The sequence below is a fragment of the Acinonyx jubatus genome, chromosome A1, assembly GCF_027475565.1.
Source record: "Acinonyx jubatus isolate Ajub_Pintada_27869175 chromosome A1, VMU_Ajub_asm_v1.0, whole genome shotgun sequence".
NCBI lineage: Eukaryota > Metazoa > Chordata > Mammalia > Carnivora > Felidae > Acinonyx > Acinonyx jubatus.
The window spans coordinates 23,996,175-24,019,683 of record NC_069380.1 but is presented as its reverse complement, the minus strand read 5'-3'; the positions used below and the strand labels follow the sequence as shown (position 1 = coordinate 24,019,683).

The 23,509-nt window shown below is 44.2% G+C and overlaps 1 protein-coding gene across 3 annotated transcripts in view; it reads left to right on the top strand.

Annotated features, from left to right (window-relative positions):
• LRCH1 (leucine rich repeats and calponin homology domain containing 1) overlaps positions 1-11,061 on the top strand; it is a 198,932-nt gene extending 187,871 nt beyond the window's left edge. For 2 of the 3 annotated variants that reach the window (XM_027064841.2, XM_027064839.2), the window contains one exon: positions 151-2,052. In XM_027064841.2, coding sequence (XP_026920642.1) covers positions 151-357 — 207 coding nt within the window. In that variant the 3' untranslated portion in view covers positions 358-2,052. Of the gene's footprint in view, positions 1-150; positions 2,053-8,519 lie in introns of those variants that run through there. The other variant, XM_027064842.2, reaches the window with a different exon arrangement.
• The last annotated feature ends 12,448 nt before the right edge of the window (positions 11,062-23,509 follow it).

Genomic DNA, 23,509 nt, shown 5'->3' with positions numbered 1-23,509 from the left:
TGGTGGAATGGGTTTTACCTGCTTGAAATAAGGGGTTAGTCTTGCCATTTGCTAGTAACCAAAAATGTGTGCTTCTTTCCAGCTGTTCTTCCGTGTAGTTTTAATTGTACGCACTGTCTCTTTCTGTTCTAATGGCTGCCCACGGAATAGGCCGACCTCTGCTCTCCGTATGACATCCTGCACTTGGACTTCCGTCACATTCGAAAGACTGTTGACACTCTGCTGGCCCTTGGGGAGAAACCCCCACAACCAACTTCTGCCCTCCGCTCCAGGGACCTTATAAGCTTCTGTCTTGTCCATATTCTCTTTATAGTGCTGATCTATATCACTTACCGCTGGAATGCTCTGTCCGCATAACGTGTGCATGTGCATCCGAACAAACACTCTGCTGTGTCACCCTGAGCCATCACAGGGCCCTTCCTCCCTCTGAGCCTCTGCCTTGCCAGCTTCCATCCCTGTCATCTCTTCAGTAGTCTCTCGAGTTTTGAAGGGAACGCTACAAGTCAGGTTTTCCCAAGGCACAGACTTTATAGAGTGCAGTTCCCATTAAATAATCTCTCTCGCTTCCTAAAAACCACTGACAGCAGAGTGTATCGAGACCTCATGCTTTCTCACTCACATAGCTGCCCTGGATAGAGTGGAAGAAGATGCCAGAACAGGAGCAGAGGGGATTTAGGATATGGAAGTCTTTCCTTTGGGTCAGTGTCAGATCCTAATTCAGGAACGGGCAATTGAGGTGTAGTGGAGCCACCTTGCAGAGAAGACAGGAAATCAGCATTTTGGGCCCAATTCAGTCTAGAAAAGTCTTTAATAATACCGTTATTGACCAAGTTGAAAAATACCGTCAGTGAGTGACTGCTTTGTCGGCCATTCAGTTGGTTTCTTCCCTATTTCCCTCAATGGGAGGGTTGCTGCCCACTGCTACCCTGAGCAAGCCCCTCTGCCCTGCTGCAGGGGAAGGAGCTGTGCAGCGCGGGGCTGGGGAAGGAGGGGCCATTGCTGTTAAAGCGCCACCTGGAGGCTTCACTTGCACATCACTTCCCGCATAGTTTTACCTTTTACTCCTTGCTAGGTCTACCCTGAGGCTCTTAGAAAAGCATTTTCCAGAAGGGATTTCTATTTTTAAATAATGTAATGGGTCGTTTTGCTTTTTTGCTGCATCACATGATAGCTTCAGGTCAAGAACGTGATGGATTTGACTGTATTTGTTTTCAAATAAAGCCATGAGTCATGGAACATTCTTGGTCTGAGGACGTGGGTTACTATGGCAGAAGCCAACAATAAGATTGCTCTCATTTTAGCAGAATGTAGTTTCCCTAATGACTTGACATTTCCATTTAACCTTCGGTTTCCAGTGACATGAGCAAGCTGCTTCTATTCCTAAGTAAGCTTACAGGATTATATATTAACTAAATCTGCTTTTGGAGCAATGTGATTGATCAGTTTGTAACTAAGAGAAAAAAAAAAACAACAACACACATTAGAATCTTGTCTCGGCCAAGATATTCCTGGTTCTGGGATTTCTGTTTCTAATATGAGAACGCCCTGCTTGAGGTTTGGACAGTTTCTCCTCTGCTTCATTATACATCTGGGTGCCACGTACTATTTCTTAAATTTGGGGGATGATGACATTAACTTCCTCAAGATAAATTTCTAGTTCACTGAGATGCGAAGAGTCTCCATCCATGGCTACTAAGAAGATAATTTTAGTTTTCTGAACGTGTCCATGAATCCAGGGGACTTGAGAATATGGAAAACCCACATAGTGAGAAGAGTATATTTATAAATCTTTTTTGTTGCTAAATCAAGTCAGATTTTCTAACCGGAAACACTCTTCCCTCAAAGATAGCTCTTCCCTCCTGATTTTGTGTGGACTGGTGAAGTACAGGGTATGCGGAAGTTGTCTAATTAAGCTCGGTTATGTATAAACAACCCACAGATGTACTGAATTGCTTCTGGTACCCTTCAGTCTGTAACACAATGAAACCCCTTTGTGCAATGTCTCATGAGCACCCTAAACCCTAAGTTGCTTAATAAACACATTTCAAGTGATTCTTCCAGGTTTTTATCGGCCCATCGATACACTGATTTGCCCACCTAGAACAGCCTTTGCTTTTCCATCTGGCTCTACCTTGCACTGACGCTGCCCTGTAATGATCACTGTTGTTTGGTTTGTTTCTTCTTTGGGAGGGGTGGGGGGCAAGAGGGAAGTAGGGAGATGACTTACAGGGGGGCACTTGGAAGAAAATCCTATCAATCAAAACAGAGTAGAACAATCATGTGAGATCAGATTTAATTTTTGGTGCTGAGCTGACATCATTCTCTGGCTCTGTCCATATTTCAGTTCTGGCCTCAAAGGTTCTTTGGATGTGCTTTCATTTCTCCTGTCATTAATGTATCTGTCCCCTGATGTGCTGCTCCTCTTGGGATCTGTTGAATGGCATTTTTTTTTTTTTTTTAATCAGGAGGCATAGTAACTAGCAGAACACAATTAATTTAGCCCTTTAGGCAAAACTTTGAATGAACTGTCTTGCCCATTGTCAAGCTGTTCATTTCTATACAGAATATTAAGCACCCCCGTGGTTCTTCCCCAGAGTACCCGCACACCAACTCATATGCTCTCGTGATGCCTGCCGTTACGTGTGACTGGGGATGCAAACTGATGTGCTTGTCGTCTGAGAGCTGGTCGGGGATTTAGTTGTGTGATTTGTACGTGCAATCCTAAATTTCCTTCCTCACACAAGAAGGACCATTTTCCTAGTACTTCCTTCCAATGCCTGCTAAAAAGAACCAATTATTTATGTTCTGTCTTTGAAATAGAAAGATCTATTTGAAATAGAAGGTTCTCTTTCTCCAGCTTCCCCAATTGATGGCAGCTCGCCACTCAGCGTTAGGATTTCCACAGTGTGTCCCAGCTAATGTGACTCTTCATTCCTTCTATTTATGGATTCAAATCTGTAAGTGGCTCACAGTTCTGGGGAGAGACACCTATGAAATGGGGCTGGGGGAGAGGCACTGCAGAACGCCAAAGTTAGACAACTAAGTAGGAGTTTCATCAATGAGAACAGGTAAAAAAGGCACGTGATATCCTGATACCATTTATTTGTAAGAAATTAAATTTAGTGCGAGGGTCGTCTAAAATCCACACTAGTCCCTGTCATAAGATCAAAGGATTTTTACCTTACAGGGTAAAAGGAATGGACAGTGGATTAAAATTTCAATCCAATGGCTTTGGATTGAGTGGAAAAATATTTTAATCCCATTTTAAGAGATTCTGCGTTTTTTTAAAAAATTGTTTTAATGTTTATTTATTTTTAAGACAGAGTGTAAGCAGGGAAGGGGCAGAGAGAGAGGGGGATACAGAATTCGAAGCAGGCTCCAGGCCCTGACCTGTCAGCACAGAGCCCAGCGCAGGGCTCGAATGCCCATTGAGGTCATGACCTGAGCCTAAGTCAGACGCTTAACCAACTGAGCCTCCCAGGTGCCCTGGAGATTTTAGTTTTTAAGATTAGGCTTCAGGTTTTGAAATTAGTTCTCAATAAAAAATCAGATACATAGAATGTGTGCTTTTTTCTTTGAGACTATCAGGGTCCAGTTCCTTGGCTTTTCACTGCGATTTTATTTGTTCCTGTGTTCATTCATTCATTCCTCAATATTGAATGAGCACTCTTTGAGTAAGGCTGTGTGGTAGACCTGGGGGATAAAAAGGTGACCATGATACGTGACCCCATCTTCGAAAATCTTGCAGTCGAGACCAGGAGCCAGCAAAATTTTTCTGTAAAGTGCCAGATTGTAAATATTTTATGCTTTGTGGGCTCTACAATCTGTTACACAAACTACCCCGTCCTGTTGTGGTCTGGAAGCAGCCATGGATGGCTCATACATGAAGGGGCGTGGCTGTGTCCCCATAAAACTTTGTTCACAATAACAGGCTATGGACTGAATTGGCCTGCAGGCACTGGTTTTTGGAGTCCTGATCTAGTGGACAAATAAAATGGAATTCAGTGTGATACGAGATTCTGCAAAGCACAAGGCAGGGGATCGGACCCTGATGGGTAACGGTCTGTGAAGCCTTCTTGCCCTTGTGCCATGTACCCTGCGACCTGGAAGAGGAATAGCCAGATGGGGGGGGGGCGGTATGTGTTCTGCGGAGGTGAGAAAAGGGGCGGATGTGTGTGGAGAAAGAGGCGTTCTGGAGGGAGGAAGCACTGGAAGATGGCCTGGCTGGAAAGCAGAGAATCAAATGAGGAGTGACGAGACGCCCTCTCAGTCTGTAAGGGTTTAACGTGGTCTCCCTCTTAGTTGGACGACACTGACCCTCCTGAGCAGGAACTGGAAACTCTCTCAGTGTGAAAATAATGCAGACAGTCTTGTTGTAGGTTCACTCACTTCAGTGCCAGGAACCTGCATGTGAGCAACAGACTGAACGATATGGAATCTACTGATGTAAATGACTTTGGTTTAGTCAAGTGGCTGGCCTGGAAGGAGGCATGCGGCCGTTTGGGAGCACGAGGAGCTAGAGAAAGAGGACAGCCAGGCAGGGCTGCTCCTATGAGGCGTTTTCGGCCAGGGCACGATCGATGTCTGTTTCTGTCTTTGAAGAGAAGCCGAACGAGGATCCCCACGTGATGTTGAATTTGTTGGGGGTTACCGGGATAGGACTCCGAGGGTCTAGAGGCCTCTTCTCCCAGGGGCCGCAGATGCAACATACTCCCCCATTGAAGGAATTTCTGGGAAGGAGCTTGGTGTTGTAGAAGGAGCCCCAGCTTTGAGATGAGACTCATCTTCAGATCCTGGTTCTGGTACTTAAGAGTTGTATGACTTTACCAGAGTTACTTAAACTCTACGTCCCCATTTTCCCATCTGTAAAGTAGAGGGATTATACCCACCTTGCACAGTTGTCATAAAGAATTAAGCGATGTAAATCTGTAGCATTGGCACCAAGCCTGTAGGAAGGGGGCCCGGGAAGCCTTCCTAAGGTAACATTTAGTCTTTCTGGCTTGCCTGCCTTTTCTAGCCCTATTTGCTGTGGCTCCAAAAAGAGCTGGATGAGGGGATGTGAGGGAAACTTACCGATTCCACCATGGGAGAAGCAGCAGCAAGCACGCGTTCTTTGGAGGGGATCAGAAGCATTATATTTCTGTAAGATACTACTTCATGACTCTGCCCTGTGCTTTGAAAGGAAACACAGCAATGGTGCCACATTCTCAAGAAGAGCCACTAGGCTTCTCTAACAGTGAAATTGAAATGCACTTAAAGTTCGTGTAAATGTACAGTGATCCCCACTTTAAATCCATTTTAGACCGGTTTCGGTGGCCCTTCTCTGTCCCTTCTGACCCAGCCATAACTCTATGGCAGTTCCTTCCCCATCTCAACTTCTAGGTCACTTCAGGGACCCTCTCCCCATGCCCCCATGGACATGCAGTGGCAGGTCCAGTGTGGGGAAGATGGCCTTCTGGCCTTCCTTACTGTCCTTGCTCAGCCTGTCAAGCAGTGCCTCAGCTCATAATTCCATCAGTCTTCACCCCAGTCCTGTGATGATACAGCCTGAACTGCCATGTTTTTGTTTCTACTAGCTCATGCCAGTCTTCCTAGGTTACCACCAACTCCATCCAAGTAATCTGAGGGCACTTCCGGGTTTCTTCAGGGCATGTGAATGAAAGGAGAAGAGGCAGGAAGGATGTGAAAAAGTACCTTTTTCTGTCTCCTGTTTACTTCTCATTGCCAACTGTAAGGGTGGAAGGGAGAGCCTTGGACTCTGCACCAGGTTTAGGAGTGAGGAGACCAGGAAGTGAGAAAAGACCAGGGAGAGAAAAGACCAGGAAGTGAGACCAGGAAGTGAAAAAAAGACCTGGGAGAGAGGGTGAAGCGAACTCAGCCTGTGATGTCTGCAGAAGTCCTGTCAGCAGGAGGCTGAGACCTCCATACTTTCCCATCCCTGTGTCTCCCATCCCAACCATGACCTCTAGCTTGGAACCACTCTTTAATGGGACCAGGGCAGTCATGAATGGAGACATGTTGAATCTTAAGCAGGACTTAGGATAAGGCACGTAGCCCCAGAAAAGCCATGTTGTACACAGTTTAGACCCTGTGGAAATATTAGTACTTAAATTCAGGAACATTTAGGACTAAATGTAAATAAACACTGTGGTCAAGAAACAAAGTGTCTTTCAAGATGGCCTCAGTCATATGCTTCCTTCTAAGATTTCTATTTGTGTTCCTCACCTAGTGTTCAGTTGATCTCTTACTGTTTTTCTCAGTGATTTATTGAGCTTATGTGTCATATAAAACTCTTTGTGATTTGATGCAAATACTTTTTTTAGAGTTGTTTATCTCTTAATTAGCTTGTTTTTTTTTTTTTGACACATAGAGGCTTTAAACTTTAAGGCATAATCAGTTGTTTCTATCTTTTGTGATTTTTATACCATTTTTTAGCTTAGATAATTTTCCATTTATTTACAAGAGAAAATGCTAAATATTCATGTCTGTTTTATTAGGAGAGGTGTTTGATTTAAAAAAAAAAAAGTTAACACTTTAGGGGCACCTGGGTGGCTCAGTCGGTTAAGCATCCAACTTCAACTTAGGTCATGATCTCATGGTTGGTGAGTTCAAGCCCCGCATTGGGCTCTGTGCTGACAGCTCAGAGCCTGGAGCCTGCTTCGGATTCTGTGTCTCCCTCTCTCTCTGCTCCTCCTCCATTCATGCTCTGTCTCTCTCTCTCTCAAAAATAAACATTAAAAAAAATTTAATGATTTAAAAAAAACAGTTCTTTAATTCATTTCAAATTGATTTTAGCATATGGTGTAAATAGAAGACTTTATTTTTTCCCCAAGTAATACCTTGTATCAGGTGCTTAACCATAATAGTGGCCATTTGTGATTTCCTACAAAGGCAGATGTCAACTTATGTGCTGTGGGGATCATAAGAATGAAGGAAATACACCCCTGCCCTTGTGGAACCAATCTTAGCAATGAAATGCCAGATTGGGGTGATTTCACAAGCCATGGCAAATGGTGTCAGGGAAGGATATACACTGATGTCCGGCTGTGGCATGCCCATCCTGTCCTAGTGACCGCTCCTGACTCCCAGACAGAACCTCCCATCCTTTCTCAGATTGGCATGTGGCTACTAAGTTGGCCAGCAGCATAAACCTGCACACCCACCTAATATGCCATTGACAAGATAATCCTATTATGATACAGATCAGACACATGAAATAATGGTTGAAATTGTGCTTTAAAGAATCAGTTGTCCTGTGTTGACATGTAGTCATTTCTTAAGACCTGGTGCCAGAGAGAGTCGGAGATACTCTTAATTTACCACAAGTTAGGGAAGGAGATGGGGATAGGGGCAAAAGGGTGGTTGAGAGAGTGTAGGAAGATGACATTTGCAGACAGTGGAACAAATTACTTGAGATGTCATGACATGTCCTTTAAAGACCTTTCTGAGGACAGAATGTCTGTATCTGTGGTAATTTATGGGGAGTCCTGCACCGAGGAATTAGGAGGATCTGGTTCCTCAAGCACAAATCTCATGAGACGCAGCAGAATTGTCCAAGATCCTGATTGGCTTCATGTTAAACACTGTGTCCATTGCCTGGGGTGTGACGCACGTGCCATTTAAACTGCCCTTAAAAACAGTGGCCATTGGGCTGTGGAGAACATACCATGATCTGGTAGACAAGAGGGAGTGTTTGCTGTGGATTCTTTTCCTAGCCAAGGAGACATACTCAGCAAGGAGATTCCCCTCATTCCCCGAGCCAAATGACAAAGGTTTGAAATTATCTTGTGTTCTTTTGTAAACTGTTTGGTTGAGCATGCAAGGTTCTCCCCATAAGGAGTGATTTGTGTCGATTATTTTCCTTGACTCACACGTACTGGCCATTTCCCAAGAGCAAAAATACAACATGAGGAAGTAACAGGACATTTGTGTCTTTGACAGTTTTACGAAAGAGTCTTAAAAGAGACACTAATGAAGGCTGTGGTTAAAATTACTTATTTACAAGGCTCTTGATAAACCATGAAGAAAGGATACCAGTCCACCAGCATGCCTCCATTTCAGAGATCACAGCAAATAAAATCAAGGTTTATGGTCATTATAACGGTGCATGGTCAGTGTATAAATGAGTATATTAGTTCCCTTAAAATGTGTGAGAAGCTACTGGCAATTTGGCTTTATAAGAATGTAAGCTAATATATTCTCGGTGTTTGGTTTCCCCCTGACTCTATGTAGCTCAGTTATTTAGCATAACGTTTTTTAAAATGTTTGGATCTATTGCATATTTCAGGATGATTGGGAGACTTTCTGGAACGACCGCCACTTGTGAAAAATCAGTATTTTCTCTGCAAATACAGAAAAGATCTTTGCCAGTGGGTTGAAAGCAAGGGAGAGAGCACAGTCTGAGACGATCAGACAGGCATATGTCAGAGCTCAACTCAGCTCCTGTCAGTGGTGTCCTAAGATTTTATGATTATGTTGCGGTCATCTAAAAATTGATGTTTTGTTTTTCTCCCTTTTAGGAAAAACTGTGTCTACCCCATCACATCCTTGAAGAGAAAGGCCTGGTCAAAGTGGGCATTACTGTTCAAGCATTACTAGATGTAACGGTAACGAAGTCTCTGTTCACATGAAACCAGCTCCTCTCCTTTGGGTCGGTTCAGACTCGTCTCTCGTCAGAGATCCTGAACTCTGCTCTCAGCACCTGTTCCTCCTACCCTCCCGCTCACTACCTGTCAGTTCCCTGGCTCTAGTTGCATTGAAGGGAGGACATAAGGGAAGATGTTTCTGCCTTTCAGAACTGACCTCCACTGTTAAGACATGAGAGAGATTTACCTTAAAGCCAGTGAGGGAGCTGTCTGTGAAGAACTGAGCAGCACATCGATGCCTTTTACAACCTCCTTCCATCCCTACGCTCACCTACTGCCATTACCGAAACACCAAGCACAACCGTTTTTGCAACAAGACGCATTTGTTTTATTCAAACCAAACTTCTTGTGTATTTGGTGGGGGGAGGGGGGGGAACTCAATCAGGTTTTTCACCACCAAATTTTTCAAGACGTTTCTTGAGACCATTGCCTTTTAAAAAACTATTTTCGACATACAAAATATTTATATAAATATTATTTATTAGTGAGTTGTTATTTCATCCTTTGGATGCAAATTGTAAATTAGGAAACTATTTTATTACTGCTTTTTTGTGGTTAAACACTTTATTTTAATATTATAAATATTGAATTATTTTCTATGCTCTTTGGTGTGCAGTAGTTGTAGGTCTCAGTAATCACGTTTTCTGGTGTTTGTGACTCAGAAACAAACAAACAAAAAAATGAAGCCAAAAAACAGGTGCTTCTGTGACAAGAACTGTTTTCTGGGGAGGCATTATTTCCACTTCGGTTCATCGAACATTGGTTTTATTTATATTTCTGCATTCCATCCAGTTTCCTACATTCCAGCAGCCCTGTTGTCCTCTCATGTAATGAACTGACTGAAATCGAGAGAGCACCCCAAAGTTATCTGTAAATAGCTGTGATGGAAAAAAAAAGGCACATTAAACTTGAAGATGAAATGTGAACAGCTATTTTTTTGGATTCAGACTTATTTTGCTATGCACAAAACATTCACGTTTTTAACACAGAGAAGTAGTAAGTGTTAGCATCGTGCGTCTTGAAGTATAATTTTGCACTGTAACTTGGGTAATGAAAGAAAGTCTAACGCCAAAGGTAAATAATCAGGAAATGGCATCGGAAAGTGGAGGTAATAAAAAGATGTATTGTTTAACCAAAAAGCTTCTTGAAGGACGGCTCTGACCGAGTGTGCCAGAATTACGCACGGCACGTAGGGCCCGGATCAGGAAACCAGCACTTGTTACCACTGCCAGTCTTAAGGGAGGAAACAATTGTGAGAAAAGCAGACGTGCTCATTTTATTGCAATTTAGTTGGTGGCTTCCAGAAAACGCTGCAGGATTCACGGTCTCTGGTGTGAAACCGCGGAAGTGAGTTAGCGAGTTGGTGTGGCAGCCGCATGAACACCCAGGCAGGCTCCGGAGAAAGTTAGGTAAGTGGCGTTTGGAGACGGAGTGGCTTAGGAAGGAGTGAAAAGTAAGTTCGATCAAAGCACGACTAGAGAAGAGCCAGCAAAGGCAAGGGAGCTGTGTTGGTTGGAGAGATTCACATAAGGCTTAACAGACACAACCACCTATTTGAGGCCGTTACGTGCACGTGCACTCACCCATCCCAGCCCTTCATCTTCCGAAGTCTCCTGGAGGCTGACTGCAGCTTCGCCTCTGTGAAAAGCCATTGTAAGTTTTTAGAGTGGCGGCAGCCACAATTCACAAGACAAATACGAGGGTGAACACAGAGCAGAGGATACCGGGACGATGGTGTGCATTGAACCGCGGACTGACTGCCCTCGGTCAATGCCAGCATCTGCCGTGGGCAGGATGGAGGGGTTCCTGAAAATGGTCGTTTGCATTGGCAGCTAGCGGTTATTTCCTGTCAAATAAATGTACTGTGCACTTTAAGCTAACTTAAAAGATGTTTTAATATTTTCCTGTACTGCACAAATACCTGTTTTATCGAATAGCATAATGATGTAAAAGAGACGTTTTGGACAAAGAGCGTATTCAATGTAAACAACAGGCCAAGGTTGATACAGAAATAGGAACTTAGTTTGCTGCACCTTGACGGGCATTCAGAATGCAGGGTCCTGAGATATTTTTTTACATGTATATATTGGCAACATGAAGCTCTGTAATCCTTGTTCTGAGAGGGTTTTTTTTTCCCCCAAAATTAAAATATTTCTTTGGATATTCATCTTCAGTATTTTTCTTAAAGTTGGCTGTATAATATAAATGGCTTCAATACTTTGTGCAATGGCTTTTTTTCTTTTACGTGCAGTCCTTGTATGGCTAAGACGTCTTCAAGATCCTTGTACACTGTTTATATGTGCAATAAAATGTGCGTGGCCAGCTGAGAGTCCCTAAGTGGACAGAATGTACATAGTGCGAATATCCTCTCTTTTATTATTTAACAGTCATTAAAACTTTGAATTTGTACAAACCATCTTCTGACTGACTGACCCATCTGATGCAAAGGTTGATTGTAGTCACCAAAGAAATCCTAGCGTGTCATTGCTGAAATAGATTGTAGCAATTATGTAGTGTATATGTATGAGTGTGTGGATGTAATATATATATTTTGTTTTTGACAAGTTTTTTCTAAAAAAAATTTTTTTTTTTTTAATGTTTAGTTTTGAGAGACAGAGAAACAGCATGGGCAGGGGAGGGGCAGAGAGGGAGGAAGACACAGAATCCGAAGCAGGCTCCAGGCTCTGAGCTGTCAGCACAGAGACCGATGCGGGGCTCGAACTCAAGAACCGTGAGATCGTGACCTGAGCCGACGTCGGCCACTTAACCGGCTAAGCCACCCAGGCGCCCCTGACAAATTTTCTTTCAAACTAAAATCTTCCCTGGAAGCACAGAGCACTTAAAGCAGAGTTGCTATGAATGAGTGGGAGTGGGAGTGTAGACTCCGGACTCTCCATCTGTCTCTTGGGTGGCAGCTCCAGAAGGTGTCGCTGAGGAAGCCTGAGGGTTCTGGTGGGTGTTGTTGAACCACAGCCTCCAGTCCTTTCTCCTCAACTGCCCCCTGTGGAATGTGACCCACGGAGAGCTAAGTGGCTGCCGTGAGAACACCTCCCACAAATCCAGGCCAGGGTTTTCCCACGCGAGCAGCCTATCTCTGGTAGACGTGCAGCTGCCTTGAGCAATTCCGGTGAGAACAGTGGCTGGTCGTGTCCGTCCACTCGTCCCAACCACACACAACATGCGAGAGCGACAGCCTAAGCAGGGACCGGTGTCAGGGTCTCCACGTTTAAGATCTGTTTCTGCCGAGTTGAGAAAACCGACGCATGGCCCCCCGCGTGCCGATTGGGGATGTGGCTCCTGTGCCGGACCTCGAAATCGTAGCTCTCTTAGGCTTCTGCACGTGATGCAGGACCAGCACTCACGGACTCTGTGCATTGTAAGTCGGCTGGAACAACCGGAGAATGTGTGAGGGGCAAACGAAGGCGAGGCCACGGGAGCGGAGCACCGGGGGGCCTGGCAGGGGCATCCGTGCCGTGCAGCCATGTGGCGTTGGCCACAACTGGGGACGGTCCCAGAGACCGAGTCCTGGCCAATGGCCACCTCAGGGGCGTCCCAGTGCTTCCTGGGTGCATCTGAGAGATCCAGGCAGCAATGACCCCGGTGGGGCTGGTTAACTAACCTCCCAGCTTTCCCAGGAGGGCAGCTAGCAGAGCCCAGATCCAGGTGAGTCTGGTCTCTGGGGAGGTATGATCCGGGGGGGGGGGGGGGGGGGGGGGGGGCGTTCTCTTAGGACCTGGTAGTCCTTGAGTGTGGGGCGTGTGTGGGAAGCAAGGCCCACTCTCAGCCGCTACCTTTACTCCTCACGCTCACACGCTTGTGGGCCACCTTAATGGTTACTATTTATTGAGTGGCTACTGTTTGGGGCGAGCGTTTTTTCCTGAACTGTAAGCTCCCTTAAAACAAGGCCGCTTGTTGTCTGTTTTGTTCTCTGCTGATCCCCCCATTGCCTGGAACAGTGCTTGTCCTGTAGGAGGCCCAAAAAGATGCCAGTGAGGAGAATTAATGAACCCTGCATACATTATTTCAAAAACTCTTGCCAAAATGCTACCAGGAAAGAACTTGTGGACTCCTATACTCCTGTACTACACACATCCAGTAACTAACCCTGCCTCCTATGCTGTGAGGTTTTGTGGTTCTTACCTGACATTGCCCACGTGGCTGTTGGTTCAAGAGCAGCCACCTTACTCAAAATTGAGCACTAAATCTCTTCCCCAAGATTTTAATTGTTTTCCTGACGACAGGAGACAAAAGACATAAAACCTGGAACAGACCCTGAGGTTAACACTGGCATTCAGAGAGATGTAGGGACAAGAAACAGGGAAGAAATCCCTGATGTTTGCACTCCTGGCTCCAGTAGGAAGAGCCCGGAATTTCTAGAGCTTGGGTAGTCAACCCCTCCCTGAGTCCTTTCAAGAGGCTAAGACTGTATAAAATCCATTTAAGTTGGACTTCCATCATTTCTAATTAAGACTACAAACTAGTAAGGAAAAGATAAGACCAGGAGCCTTCAAACAGCTTGTTCAAGCTCACATCAGGTGAGGAAGAGCAAGGCAAGGTCCAGTTCAATTGTAAGGCATGTGTCCTGTTCACTGTACAGGAGGCATCCTGGCAGAGCTGACCAACTAGAGTTTCTAGAGTTAAAAAAAAAATGACTATGATGCTTTCAATGTTGCCAACAAAATTGGGATCATCTAAATAAGAGTCCAACTGGATAAATCTAAATACAATTTTTTTTTTGCCATAAAAACAAGAACAAAAGAAACACCTGTGGCTGTGCTGGCAGCACGTATTTTGGCTATGTTTAGGATTTGGGAGATACAAAAGAAAGTATATATTCATGGGATAAAACTTGATAAGCTGAGCCTACTGGGGCCAGTTTCAATGCCAGTAGCTAAGACAGATCAAGGCCAGGAAAAGAGGTTTACAAAACAGGTAGAGCACAGAGGAAGCATTCCTCACATTGAAATTGAGGTCTAGGAAGAAGTTTCCAGTTTCCTTGCCATTTCTGTTTTTTTTTTTTTTTTAATTTTGGAATTTTTTTATTCTGTTCATCAAAGTGATACAGGTTCATCATAGAAACTTTGGACAGTATGAAGAGATTGGGGAAGGCCACCTGTAATCCTGTCTTATAGGAAACTGTTAAACTTTTGAAATATTTCCTTTGAGACATCCCTATGTATTTTTATACAATACAACTTTACGTACTGTCTTTTTTCCTTTGTTAGTACCAGAGGATATGCATTTTCCCCAGGACAGTATTATTTGCTGAAAGAAAAAATGGGGATTCACTGAACAGCCACCAACAAGATATTTTAGAAGCCTCCTCTGGAAAAATGTCCAGTTCCTAGAGTCATGTGGTCTTAGGTGGGCAATACCTAAAAGAACTGGACAGACCCTGAAATAGAGAGAAGGGCCCTTAGGTCTTTGATGGGCACAGGGAGCCTGCGGGGGGATTGATAACAAGGTAGGGCTAGAAAGGGAAGGTGGCCAATAGGGGGCGCATTCTCAAGCCACTCCACAGTGAAAGACTGAAGTTCAATCCTGGAGGAAGCTCTGGGAAATGGTACAGAACATCTCATAACTCAGAATTATCCTGGCCAAACTCTCAGGAGGTATTTATATCCACCCCCAAAACTCCTTCAAAAACATGCCTAGAAATGCTTAAAAAAATAAATGTATGCTCATATCAATGCTTTGGTTATATAAGAAAATAAGGAAATCCCCAGATTCTCCAGTTCCCTGTCTCTGCCTCTCCCCGGCCCTCTCTCTCAAAAATAAAAAATAAACATTAAAAAAAAAGAGGGGCACCTGGGTGGCTCAGTTGGTTGAGTGTCAGACTTCAGCTCAGGTCATGATCTCACAGCTGGTGAGTTTGAGTCCTGCATCAGGCTCTGTGCCGACAGCTCAAAGCCTAGAGCCTGCTTTGGATTCTGTGGCTTCCTCTCTCTCTGCCCCTCCGCTGCTGGCGCTCTGTCTCTCTCAAAAATAAATAAAGATTAAAAAAATTTTAATAAATAAAAAGTTACTTTACCTGTGTTCCCCTCTTGTGGGTCTACCTGATAGAAATGACCAATAGGCTAAGTTTTTCCTAAATTTCAATATACATCAGAATCTCCTGGGAGAGGGAGCTGGAGACCAGAATATCAAAATGAAGGCAATGCCATGATGGTGCTGGGAGAACCGGTCCATCATCCCCTTGACCAAGAGATGGTGTGTTAACTAGTGGGCACTCCGTGACAGAGACAGATACATGGGCCTCGTCAAGGTGGGTCCTGAGCAGGATCTGAAGCCTGCAAAAGCCAGCATCCATAGAGGGCTGTATCTTCACTGAAAGGATAGAGGGGAAAAAAATTAGCCTATCTACAAAGAGAGATGTCAAGGAGAGTAGCCAATCCTCGGGTGAGAGGAAGTGGGAAAATAGCAGCTCCTGTGATGTTGTTACTACAAGCCTCATCTTCCATAGATTCATGCTTTGAATTTCCGGTGCAGCTGTGGTCTGGGAAACCCCGAGATGAAGAGTATTTACTTACAGCGTCTCAGGGTGTTCACACCCCGGGACACCAAGGAGAGGAAAAAGCAATCCCTTGCTGAAGCAGGCCCCACAGATGCCCCGGGATTACACCCAACCGAGCGTGAGCTTCCTGTGCAAAATCACAAAAGAGGTTCTGAAACTTGAAGCCTGAAAGGTTTCTATTTAAATGTAGTGGTGAGACTCAATGTGAACTGGCGGGAGGCTATTCAAGTATTTATTTATCATCTTAGTGTGGTGTTTAGAAGACAGCAAATACAACACAGGAGAGGCGATGTAGAGATGGTATTTGAGAACTTTCTGAAACTGAGAAAGCATTTGAATGCTTGGATTCAGGACACACAACAAATTTCAGGCAGGACAAGTGAGGATACATGTATACCTGTCGTGAAGGGGGAAAGACAAGGTGACCCTGAAAGTGAAGACAGGAGCCCAGACTTCTTCATTCTGCCTTCTAGTGGATGGGTGCTCCACTCGTAAAGGTACTTGAGGAGGACCATCTAAACAGGTAGGTAGAACCCTCCACCAGCAGTCCTGGAAATCTGTGTCACCATACAGCCAGGGCTAATCCAGCTGTGTCCGACCAGAAGATCTGAAGAAGTACACCTGTCTGTGGGCAGAGGAGCCTGTCCTGGCGAGCAGGTCTGGAGCTGAGTTTTGGTGCGTTACATGAAGTGTCATTGAGAATGCCGGACAAATGTCTCCAGGAAGACAGTAAAGAGGTCTTTTCTGACAAGGTCCAAGAGATGATGAGACCAGAGGAACGGAATGCAGCTAACAGTTGAAAATCCACCTGACCAGCCTCGGAGCTTCTCGTATGCTGGACTTGAGGTCAATTGGTTCGGCAACACTCATGAAAACAAAACAAACTAAAACTGCTGAGGATTTATAGAGGGCGGCGGGCGCAGACTCAGTAGCATTTTACAAGATCACAGGGTGTAGGGTGGAGGTGGGATTGGGAAGGAGAAGCAATGGTGGGTAGGCAGTCTACTTTCCACTGTGGTTACAACGCCCAAGTACTTGGCCAGCAAACTCCCTAACAACTATCATTTTTCTCTGAGAGGTAAAAGAAAGCTTTTGATCTCTTGGAATGTGATCGCCACATAAATACCTATTATAGTCACTGAAGCTGGGGATGGGGGCAGAGGGAAAGACGTGCCTACTGCCCGAGGAAGATTCCACATAGGTAGACTTCACCTTGCCCTCAAAATACTGTCTACGCTCCTGTCCTCCCCAGTCCTTAGTGAATGTTCTTCAAAGAGTGTTCTATACACAGTGCTGCAGCACAATCTCCATTAGGGCAGGGGTCTGTGTTTGGCTTACTACTGTATCCTCAAGGCCTAGAACAGTGGCTGATACATAAGAGGTGTTTGGTAAATATTTGTTGAGCAGATGAACGAACAAATGCCTTCAATTTCTGTTCATTTTCCCTTCTATCCTTATCACTCTATTGAAAACACTCATCGTAAAGTCATGGGTCCCGTCCCTATGGCTTCTTCCTGTATAGGGAAGCATAAGGGATTGTTGACCACCTGCTTCTTGAAACCCAAGAATTTTCTTCTGATGACATTTTAATAAATGTTTATTTATTTAAGAGAGAGAGAGAATGCACTTAAGTGGGGGAAGGGCACAGAGAGAGAGGGAGAGAGAGAATCCCAAGCAGGCTCTGCATTGTCAGCAGAGCCCTTGACCATTCTACTCTCAGCCCTTCCTCTGCTGCCCCTCGCCCCTAACCAAATATCTACAATAATAAAAATAAGATACAGAGCTAAAGCCTTTACTTGGGTTATTTTAGTTGATCCTCACCATGGCCCTACGAGTAGGCCCCATTATGGTCATTCCTCTTTTACTCTCCTGAGTGTGACAGGAAGTTGTAGTGGGGCTCTCTCTATCCCAGTTCTGACAGAGGTCCCCAAGTAGTGGGCACTCTGTTCGGCCACCTTCCAAAGGGAGGCGCTAGGCCATCTGCAAAGGGGCTGCCAACCCAGCTCTGTCCAACACCCCCTGCGAAGGGAGGAGAAGAGCTGAGAGACCAAGGGTTTTCGGAGAAAGTTGCGGGGTGCGGTGCGCTTCCCCGGCCTTGCCCTGTCATGGGAGATGGGCAGCTGGTCTACCTCCTGCCTCGTCACATGGGCACACAGGGAGTATTTGGAAAGCCTGACGGGTGCTCCCTGGAGTCTTTGACACAGGGGCCCGGCGTCTGAGTCCTGGCCTGTGGGGTGGCAGGACGGAGAGAGGGGCCATGCTGGGAAGGAACGGTGCTCCCTCTGGGGTGCAGCACAGGACACAAGCTTCTCCAGATGCAGTCTCCCTTCCCCCCGCATGAGGGAACTGCCCTGGAGATAAGTTCTTGGTGGGGGGGGGAATGGGCCACGGCTGCAGCAGAAAGGCTATGGGGGGGAAACGCATTGTGAAATCCCTCAGCACGCAACAACTGAGTAAGGCTAGCATATTAGCAGGATTATCTCTGAATTCATATTTTAACAAGACGTTCATTCCGACAGCTGGGATACCCTCTCTGCATGATGCAGCACGTTCGGGCTGGATTAGCCTACATAAGGCCAGAATGTTCTACAGTCCATCAGGTCTTATCTGTATCTGACTAAAAAAGTGAGCCATTTGCCATTTTCTCTGGAAAACTTTATTTTTTCGTGCGTGGTCTACGGTCATTGTCCTAATCAAAACACTGGGTGGCAGTATTTTTACTGAAATGATTTCATAAGCGCCCCGAAAGGAGTAGGTTTCTGTCTTCTGAGAAGAAGAAAAATCCTGCTTCACCAGCAGTGAACAAAAAGGCAGTCCACCATCAGTGCACCACCCGCACAGCCCGTGCTGAAGATTCCAACTCCAGATGCAATGTTTACCCACATACACACACAGACACGCATATAGCACACGCAGACGCGCGCGCGCACACACACACACACACACACACACACACACACAAGCCAGAACGCCGTGCCGGAAATACTATCTTGATGAGTTAAAAGAAAAGTCTGTTGCCTCATCTAGTTCTCACCTCCATGCCCCACTTTGAATGGTACTTGGATCTAATGAACCCGATGAGATGAAAATGCTAATACATTTGACTGGTTGAGTATATACACCATTGTCATCCAAACAAAGGCGCTGCTGGGGTTCTGTTCTTTACATTCTATTGCCAGGAAGTGAAGTGCTCATTAAACACGGCCAGTGCCAGGCTGACACCTGGTGCCAAAGGGATAAGAATGAAATTGGAAATTCAGTGCTCTTGGACTGGATTCCTGGTCTCCGGCCAAATACAACAAGGGTGTACATTCCCTTTATTTTACCTCTGAAGACCAAAAGGACATTTGCTCCTGGACTGGCTGGGGCTACACAAAGACCCACAGAAGTTTACAAAACTATGTTCTCCTGGAGGAAACGATTGTATATCTACCGCCAATCACTCTAGGTACAGGGTGATTGCGCAGCTGATATTCAGTGTGTTGGTCTTCACAATCCTTTTACTCAAAAAGTTACGGTGGGGGAATTTTAGGGGGAGAGGTCTCACACATGCCGCATGCATCCACGGTATGGGTAACTATTTCCATGTCATTGCACATATCAGCATGCCAGTAGGTTATGGAAATTATAAAGCATGCACAGAAATATACGCTTTAACAGGAGGGGGATGAACTCAAAATAAGCATAGACAGAAGCTCTTATGCACCCTCCCAAGATAGCACGCCTCATTTTGGAGGCCAGTGACACTGATGTACCTGGTCACTAACATCTGGATAGGATAATGGTGATTTCAAAGGCCATCTCGTTCGGCGACGCTCCACAGCCCTGTGAGTTAAACAGCGTAGGAGCTCCTGTCCACCCCATTTGCAGACGAGCCATCAGTCCCAAGGTATCTTATAGATGCGGGAGTCATGTAAGGTTTTCTTCTTCTGAAAGTCTCACTGTGTCACAGAGTAAGTGAATTCTATTTTTTTTTTTTTTTTTGCGTTTTTGAATCAGAATTGAAATTCCCGGAAGTATAAAGAAAGTAGAAGGCATGAAAGTTGTGTTTCTGGGCCTTGACACAGCTGGGTGTAAGCACTGTTTGTTCTTTCTGGCTTTCCACATTTATTAAACATTAAGGTTTAAAATTAATGTTTTACAACCCCAAATATACACGCGTAACTTCCGTTTGTAAAAATGATGTCAGTCATCAAAAATAAAGCCCTTTGACTATCATCTTCAATTCCGAAGCTCTTCTTTTTTCCCGGGAGTAATGGCCATTTATTTTCATTCAGACCTTTTCCCATGACGTATTTGTACCTCTGGAACATATAACACATTGTGTTGGTGGTTTAAAAACATAACAGTACTGAATTATGTGCATTGTTCAGCTTATTTTTATTCGTAAACACTTGGGGCTGTTCTCATATTTTCTCCATGACAAGCAATGTTGCAATGCAGGGCCTGGCCGGGTCTACTCTTGGTCGTGTCTCCCCACAAAGCTGCTGGGAAGTCATTTTGCAGCACCGTACATGGAAGCGTGCCTGTTTTCCTCACCGACTTGAGACACCACCAACCCCCGAATTGGCCTGCAGCAGGATTTCTTTGGTCCACTGCACTCTTCTGAGTCCAAACCTATTTTCATTATCGCTGCTTTCCAACGTGTCTTGACACCAGGTAGAGCAATTTGTTCTTTTTCAAGAAAAAAGCGTATTCTTCCGTATGAATTTTATAATTAGCTTGTCAATTTCCGTAGACAGCATTGAGATTTGGGTTAAGGCAGCATTGCATCTATAGATTACTATGGGGTGTGTTAATACTTTTACAATATTGAGTCTTCTGTTCCATAATATATTGCTCTCCATTTGTTCAAGGTTTACTTTACTAAAGACCTTGTACAACTCTTGCTCGGGTGATTTCTAGGTACTTTCATTCTTTGTTGCTGCTCTGAATGGGATCATTTTCCTTTTATACTCTTTTGTTAGATTATTGGGGCGACTGGGTGGCTCAGTCGGTTAAGCATCTGACTTCAGCTCAGGTCATGATCTAGAGGTTTGTGAGTTCGAGCCCCCCCGTCGGGCTCTGTACTGACAGTTTGGAGCCTGGATCCTGTTTCAGATTCTGTGTCTCCCTCTCTCTCTGCCCCTCCCCTGTTCATACTCTGTCTCTCTCTGTCTCTCAATAATAAACGTTAAAAAAAAACCATTAAACTTTTTTGTTAGATTATTTATAAGCTGATAGGAAAATTATTAATTTGGAGATGTTGATCTTCATTTGAATACTTTGCGCCCCATCTTGAACACAGCCGCTGCTTCTGTCCTCAGGTCACCGGTGCTCCTGTGGCCACTGCTGCTCCTTGATTTGCTCCATCACTTCTGCTCTCCTCACCAGGAAGCACCGCCAATCGTATGTCCTTTCTTCACCCAAACCCGATAAAATGAAAGCTTTAAAACAACAACAACAATAACAACAACAAAAAAAAACCAGACACGTGGCAGTTTTGTTTTAATAAAGTGATTTTGGTTCCAGAAGTTTCTTTTGTTTTTAATGTTTGTTTGTTCGTTTAGAGAATAGGAAGGGGTGGAGAAAGAGGGAGACGGAGAATGTCAAGCAGGCTGCGTGCTGTCAGCACAGAGCCCGACCCAGGGCTCTATCTCACGAACTGTGAGATCATGACTTGATGCAAAATCAAGAGCTTCACTCTCAACCCACTAAGCCACCCAGGCGCTCCGGTTTCAGGAGTTTCATAAACCAGTGGAATCTATGTTGTATACGCTGTGTTCATCCAGTGTGCCCAAATGCAGATCTGGCATTTGCGAGATTTGCAAATTTCTCATCTGCAAATTTTTCTGATGAGAATATGCAAAAAGGTTGCTTGGCTAACTTGGAATATGTTTATGAGCTCTTCTATATAAAATTCATGTCTCTTTGTCACAGCTTACAATACATATATATTAAAAATATTTTTAAGGGGCACCTGGGTGGCTCAGTCGGTTAAGCGTCTGACTTCGGCTCAGGTCGTGATCTCGCGGTCCGTGAGTTCGAGCCCCGCGTCGGGCTCTGTGCTGACAGCTCAGAGCCTGGAGCCTGTTTCAGATTCTGTGTCTCCCTCTCTTTGACCCTCCCCTGTTCACGCTCTGTCTCTCCCTGTCTCAAAAATAAATAAAATGTTAAAAAAAATTAAAAACAATATTTTTAAGATGTTAGCTTAGAATTTTTCCACTGTAAGATTTCGTGAAATAGTTTTATTTAAACTCCACTTGCATGTTCAAAATCAGAGACATCATGAGCTGATTTTTTGAGGCATCACATATTACATATTACCTTCACTTCTTAGTGGTTTATAAGTGAGATATAACATTACTTGAATCTGTAACTGATGTGGCCACTGGAAATTTTATCCCCCCAAATAAGTGTCCTTTGTGTAACGTTGGAAGTTTTTCTTCTTCTTGCAGTATATTTATGATCTCGACAGAATAACTACTTAATGCATTTTTTAGTGTAAACTTCATAAAATAACACATATGAAAAAATGTATAAACCTTTTTTTAAATTTTTTAAATGTTTGTTTATTTATTTATTTATTTATTTATTTATTTATTTTTGAGAGAGAGAGAGAGAGAGCGCATGAGTAGGGGGAGGAGCAGAGAGACAGGGAGACATAGAATCAGAAGCAGGAAGCAGGCTCCAGGGTCCGAGCTGTCAGGACAGAGCCCTCCATGTTGCACGCTCATTTTCACTAATGTAGCATATTCCACTTCTGAATATACTCCAATTTTACCCCTTCTGTGTAGGTGGACATTTGGATTGTTTCCAGATCGTGGCTATTACGAGCAGTGCTGCTAAGAACATTCTCATACGGGTTTCGCATGCCCTTGCTTCTCTACCTCGGGGGAATCGCTGGGGAGGAACACGCGTGTTCCACTGCGGCCCACGCCCACTGGCGGACTACCACACAGCCTCGCCAACACTTGGGGTTTCTGCCGTCCTAACCTTAGCCCTGAAGGTGGGTGTGCAGTAGTATTTTATTGTAATTTTTATGTGCATTTTCTTGGTCCTAGGAAGTTAAGCACATTTTCATGGGTTTATTAGGCATACTTACATTCTGTTTCGTGAACTACCCATTCGAATCTTTAGGCCATTTTCCTGTTGGTTTCCATCTTTTTAAAAAAAGGAGCTCGTGGGAGCTCTTTAGATATCTAGATACAAATTCTTTATCAGATATGTTTTGCAAGCAACTCCACCCTCTTTAGGGCTTGCCTTTTTCTTCTCAAAGGTGGCTTTCATAGTATTGTATTCTTTCCTAAAGGGATCATAGAGGGTTTTACGACATCTGTAACCCAGGAAATGTGTCAATTCTTTTGCCTCCTTTTATACCTGATTCTGTCAGGTGCCTTTTAGAAGCACACAAAACTAGTATTAGGAGGTCATTTTTAGGTTATTTTTTTTTTTTCACTATGAAGTCATAGGAGATGGTTCCTTATGTGAGCGACTCTGAGAATTATTTCTGGTGGGAGAAAATATTTTACATTTAGGCATATATAAGAATTCATCCCTCCCCAGGCCAGTCTTTGCAGCACAGAATAACAAGCTTAAATTTACTGGTGTCCTATAGATCCTTGACAGTCGATTCTGTGTTGTGAAAGAGTTCATTTTTATTACAGTTATCATTGGCTAGATGTCAGCAATTATTTACTGAATATTTAAATGTTTTGCATTTACCTTGTAAAAGGGCAAAGCAACAATTTTCTTATAATGCTGAGCCAACTTGGCAGAGTAAAGCTCCCAGTCATTCAATCAAACACTAATCTAGGTATGCTATTAAGGGATTTTGAAGATATAATGAAAGTCCCTAATCAACTGACTTTAAATAAGGAAGATTATCCTGGATAAAACGGAGGGCGACACCTTATCAGGACTTAAAAACAAGGCTGAGGCTTGCTCCAGATAAGAAATCCCACCTGTGGGCAACTGCTTCGGCCCACAACTGTGGGGTCCCATCCTGCTCATGAACCTCCCTTCTGGCCTGCCTTATGGATTTTACACCTGCTTAGCCAGCCCTTACAATCACAGAAACCAACTCCTCATAAAAAAAATCTCTTTATATATCTCCTACTAGTTCTGCTTCTGATTAAATTTGCAGCTAATACAGCGATCTTAGAAGTACACAACTGCTTTTCTTTACAAAGGAGTTACCAAAAACATGCACAAATTCCACGAATTAAGTGAACTTATTAGAGGACATGAGACTGTTTAGACTAGAACCATTTTGTGTGTAGCTCACTATGGGGCTCTAACTTGGCTACTGGTATTTCAGTAGCACTAATTTAAGAAATTCTAGTACAATCTAATTCACATTTAAATGCTA